General features: G+C 34.5%; 1 protein-coding gene across 1 annotated transcript; it reads left to right on the top strand.

Moving 5' to 3' along the window:
- Window positions 1–1,070: 1,070 nt before the first annotated feature.
- On the top strand, window positions 1,071–2,838 carry LOC136209859 (uncharacterized). The gene is made up of 2 exons (XM_066001464.1): window positions 1,071–2,361; window positions 2,673–2,838. Exons 1-2 carry the CDS (start codon window positions 1,821–1,823, stop codon window positions 2,684–2,686), a joined length of 555 nt encoding a protein of 184 aa, XP_065857536.1. The 5' UTR covers window positions 1,071–1,820; the 3' UTR covers window positions 2,687–2,838.
- The last annotated feature ends 2,247 nt before the right edge of the window (window positions 2,839–5,085 follow it).

Genomic DNA, 5,085 nt, shown 5'->3' with positions numbered 1-5,085 from the left:
TTATTTTGAGGAGATATATACGTATCTTCACGTTATATTTTTGTGGATTTTCCATAATTTTTCTAAAGAAACTCTAAAACATTGTGTTTCCCTTCACAGATCGGGACCATGGCGACCTTTGAAGTTTTTAATTCAGATTTAAAAAATAAAAAAATGTTATTCCACTTAAAAAAAATCTAAAGCACTTTTCTGAATTTGTGTCAGCACCCCGACTCTATCTTGCACTCCTGGCTCTAATTAGAGCCGACCCAACTTAAATATAGCTGAGCAAGCTCTAATTAGAGCCGACTGACACAAAAATTTGTCATGTAGATGCATGTCCCAATACTAACGCATATATCTGAAAATATCCAAAAACAAATTCGTACAATATTATAAATGAAACAGAGGAAAAGAAGAAGAAAGGGATTGTCGATATATGAGCTGCTGATAAACATCAGCTATTTATACAATTAGAAAAATCCAAGCCCTAAGGCTAATTACAATATAACTCCCTCAACTATTATTATTCTCTAACACCCCCTCCTCAAGATGAAATACTTTTCATCTTGTCTTTCACAATTGTGTTGTTACTGGCAGTAAAAGAAGATGAAATATCAACACTTTGATACAAATGCATTTGATTCAAGGCTGAAGCCATCTGAGCTCCCGTAAGAGGCTTTGTGAACAAATCAACAAGCTGATTAGCCGAAGTAATATACGGAGTATATAGAAATCCTGCCTCCATATATTGTCGAACAAAATGACAGTCGATTTCCACGTGCTTCATCTTCTCGTGGAAAATAGGATTGGCTGCTATATATATTGCAGCTTGACTATCACAAAACAATGTGATTGGTAATTGGGGTGCAATATGAAATTCAGCCAACAAATATGTCAACCATTTCAATTCACAAGATGTAATTGACATAGCTCTATATTCTGCTTCTGCAGAACTTTTGCTAACTGGGTGTTAGAGAATAATAATAGTTGAGGGAGTTATATTGTAATTAGCCTTAGGGCTTGGATTTTCCTAATTGTATAAATAGCTGATGTTTATCAGCAGCTCATATATCGACAATCCCTTTCTTCTTCTTTTCCTCTGTTTCATTTATATGGTATCAGAGCAACAATGGCAGATCCTATGATGCTCATCACTAAGATTTCTCATGACTAGAAAGCGCAAATCGTATGTTGATGCGTTGAATTCCAGTCAGAATATAAGAGAAGAAGATTTGAGTGAATCTGAAGGGAGATCTGAAAGTAGCGATTCCAATAACAATCGCAATTCAGATTCTAGAGACGGAGAAGGCGATTCAACGATGAATTCAAACTCAAACTCATCAACTGTCAACAATAGCAATGATAATCCCGGACTTGTTATTGTTAGCACGATTTTGAATGGATCTAACTACATACCATGGCGGAGATCGATGTTGCTCACTCTGAGTGCCAAACGCAAGTCAAATCATATTCTTTAAGATGAAGAACCAGCAGATAAGACCTCAGATGCATACAAGAAGTGGAAATGGGAGAACGATCTTGTTTTTTCCTGGATTATAAATGCGATATCCAGAGATTTAGCCGATGTGTTCTTATACGCACCAACAGCCAGAAAACTATGGACGGAACTGGAGGAACGATATGGCGAGAGTAATGGACCATTGATTTTTCAATTGCGTCGAGAGATTTGTAGCTTGAATCAAGGAGGTATGTCTCTGGTTGATTTCTTCAATAAAATGAAACGAATGTAGGATGAATATGCTATTGTGAAGCCTCCAATTGCTTGTTCTTGTGAGGCAAGGAAATTAGTACAGGAATAGGTCCAGGAAGAGCAACTTATGCAATTGTTATCTGGATTAAATCCAGAGTTTGATCATGTGAGAGATCAAATATTGTTGATGGATTCTCTACCTCCAGTCAATAGAGCTTATTCGATGCTTATACGTATCGAAAAGCAGAGAAATCCTAATTCCATTGCTTTTATTCAGAATGATTTTGTGAATTTAACAACTGGAAATCGAAATTTCAGTAATCAAAACACTGGAAATGTCAATCGTAATAATAATGGTGGCAATTACGGAAATCGGGGTAATAATGCTAATTTCTTGGTGAAAAGCAAGGAGGAGAAATTTTGTTCTTATTGCAGGAAAGGAGGACATGAGAAGAATGAGTGTTTCCGTATTAACCATCAGGCACATATGTCTCATGAGCAACAAGAGTTTTCTCCAGTAGATGATTTTGAAGAAGGTGAAGGAAGTTCTGCTAAGAAAGAATCTGTACAAGAATTAGTGCAGAAAGAAGTACAGAGGATACTCAAAGGGAAAACAACACAGGACTATCTTCCACAAGAGTTTTCAGCATTTGCAGGGGCATGTGCAGGTAACAGTTCTTGCTCAAGTTCTCTTAGCATTGATGAATGGATAATTGATTCAGGAGCAACAACTCATATGACATATAATGCTGGTTTATTGAGGAATATGGTCAAATTAGATGTCCCTAAGAGAGTATTTTTACCAACTGGTGAGGCTCAAATAGTCAGTCATTAAGGAGAAGTATTATTTGCTGAGAATTTCAAATTATTGAATGTGCTTTATGTTCCCAAATTCAAATACAATTTGATGTCAGTTAGTAAACTGTTATAAGATCAAGGTGTCTCAGTATGTTTTTGGACCACATATTGTATCTTGCAGGGCTAGAATTTTAATCAACGATTAGCAGTTGGAAGATTGAAGAGAGGGTTGTATTATCTTGCGAAAGATTCATTTGATAGGAATGTAATTCCAAAGGTTGTAAGCCAAACTGATTTGTCTTTATCTGCTATAGATAATAATGTTGATGTCGAATTATGGCATAAACGTTTGGGGCATATCTCACAGGAGAAAATATCACATGTTTTTAATTTGCCTAAGAGTTCTATTATTAGTTTTGCTGATTGTGATATCTGCTTAAGAGCTAAACAAATTAGAAATTCTTTTGGATTAAGTTTCATTAAGACCTTGCAAGTGTTTGATCTGATTCATGTTGATTGTTGGGGGCCTTATAAACAAACATCTATTAGTGGTGATAGATATATGTTGACTATAGTTGATGATTTTTCCCGTGTGATATGGACTATTTTATTCAAGCACAAAGACCAAGTGTCAAGTTTAGTAGATGGTTTTATCACAATGGTAAATACTCAGTTTCATACTAAAGTCAAGACAGTTAGAAGTGATAATGGGACTGAATTTGTTGGGCATTCAACACAGTTAGTGTTTGCAAAACATGGCATCACGCATCAGAAAACTTGTATGTACACACCTCAGCAGAATGGGGTGGTAGAAAGGCGGCATAGAAGTCTGACTACTGTGGCGAGGGCATTACTCAAGCAAGGAGGATTGTCTGTCAAATTTTAGGGTGAAGCTATGTTATATTCCACTACATTACTCAATATATATCCGACTAAGGTATTGCAGTGGAAATCTCCTCATTTTTTGTTATATAGAAAAGAACCAAGTTTGACAGATTTGAAGATTTTTGGTTGCCAAGGATATGTGTTGAACAACAATCCTCAGAGAGGGAAATTTGATGACCGGTCAGAACAGTGTATCTATGTTAGGCTCTCAACTGGACAAAAAGGATGGAAGATGTATAACATGGCAACTCACCGTTTGTGTGTGTCCAGGGATGTTCATTTCAATGAGCATATTTTTCCTTATTTGTCTAACACTATTGTTTCAGTACATGAGAGGCCCTTAACATCCCCAATGTTGTTTCAGTCTTCGCTTGATAATGATCAAGGTCTCACTGATACCATATAAATGAAACAGAGGAAAAGAAGAAGAAAGGGATTGTCGATATATGAGCTGCTGATAAACATCAGCTATTTATACAATTAGGAAAATCCAAGCCCTAAGGCTAATTACAATATAACTCCCTCAACTATTATTATTCTCTAACAGATATAGAACCGAACCAGGTAAATAGAGCGACCGAGTCGGATCTATTAGAGTCCGAATGAATCTATTCATGCCGTCCGATCCTATCCGTACTTTTTGATGCGTTTTTTTTTCTCTATAAATACCAAGCCTATTTCACTGTTTTCCACACTAAAATATTAGAGAAAAAATTGCTTTAATAATAGAAATATTTTTAGAATTTTTTGAGAAACTTTTTTTTATAGAGAGAGAAAGAGTCTTTTATTTAAATTTTTATCTTTTAAACTAATAATCCAAACCTTTTTAACTTATTTTGGATGTCAAATTTAGAGTCGGGAAGGATTTATCAAATTAAAAAAAAAAAAATAAAACCACACTAGATGCATGTTCCAACGATAATTTCTGAGAAACAAGGTGGCTTTTTTATTACTTTTCAAGCTAAAATTAATTATTTATGATTTTTATTAGGGTAAATTTCAAATAAAACCCTTGTGGTTTCACTAATTTTCAGATAAAGGACTGTAGTTTACTTTTTGTCAGAACGAGGATTGAGGTTTCGTACTTGGATTAATGCTATTAAAACCATCTTTAACGATCTGAAAATGAAAATTTTCAAGAATTAAAGTTGTTCAATGTCATATTTTTTATGGAACTACATTTTCGATATTCGAAAATCATCTTTTTAGAACTCTCTCTCTAAACATTAACTTTCTCTCTCTTTACCAAACATCATCTAAATAATCTCAAAATAAAAAAGTTGAAGAATTAAAGTTGTTTAGAATATTAATAGTTCTTAAAATATGTCATTTTTGAAGTCGTCAAAGGTGAATTTAATAGTATCAATCGAAAAAATCCTTATTTTGTTAAAGTTGAAAACCTCAATCCTCGTTTTGATAAAAAGTAAACCACAATCCTTTATCTGAAAATTAGTGAAACCACAGTGGTTTTATTTGAAATTTTCCCTTTTTTATTATTATTATTTTAGGTTGATCTGACCTATTTCCAATTTTGGGATTTTTTGGAATTAATTTCTAAAAAATGGAGATTTTCTAGCTTTGTTCATCAAGAATAAAAACAGAAAGAGGCCACTCGAGTCTGTTCTTGGAAGAACAAAGTTGAACCTGGCCCCCTCGGCTCTGTTCTTGATGAATAGAGACGGACTCCCCTTTTTGGGTCTTTTTCTTGT

Source organism: Euphorbia lathyris, chromosome 10 (genome assembly GCF_963576675.1).
Source record: "Euphorbia lathyris chromosome 10, ddEupLath1.1, whole genome shotgun sequence".
NCBI lineage: Eukaryota > Viridiplantae > Streptophyta > Magnoliopsida > Malpighiales > Euphorbiaceae > Euphorbia > Euphorbia lathyris.
The sequence above is the reverse complement of the archived record's forward strand: the minus strand, read 5'-3'. Positions and strand labels throughout refer to the sequence as shown.

What these genes read in the sequence shown, in the direction of transcription:
- LOC136209859 (XM_066001464.1), top strand. Translation starts at nt 1,821, where the DNA reads ATGCAATTGTTATCTGGATTAAATCCAGAGTTTGATCATGTGAGAGAT.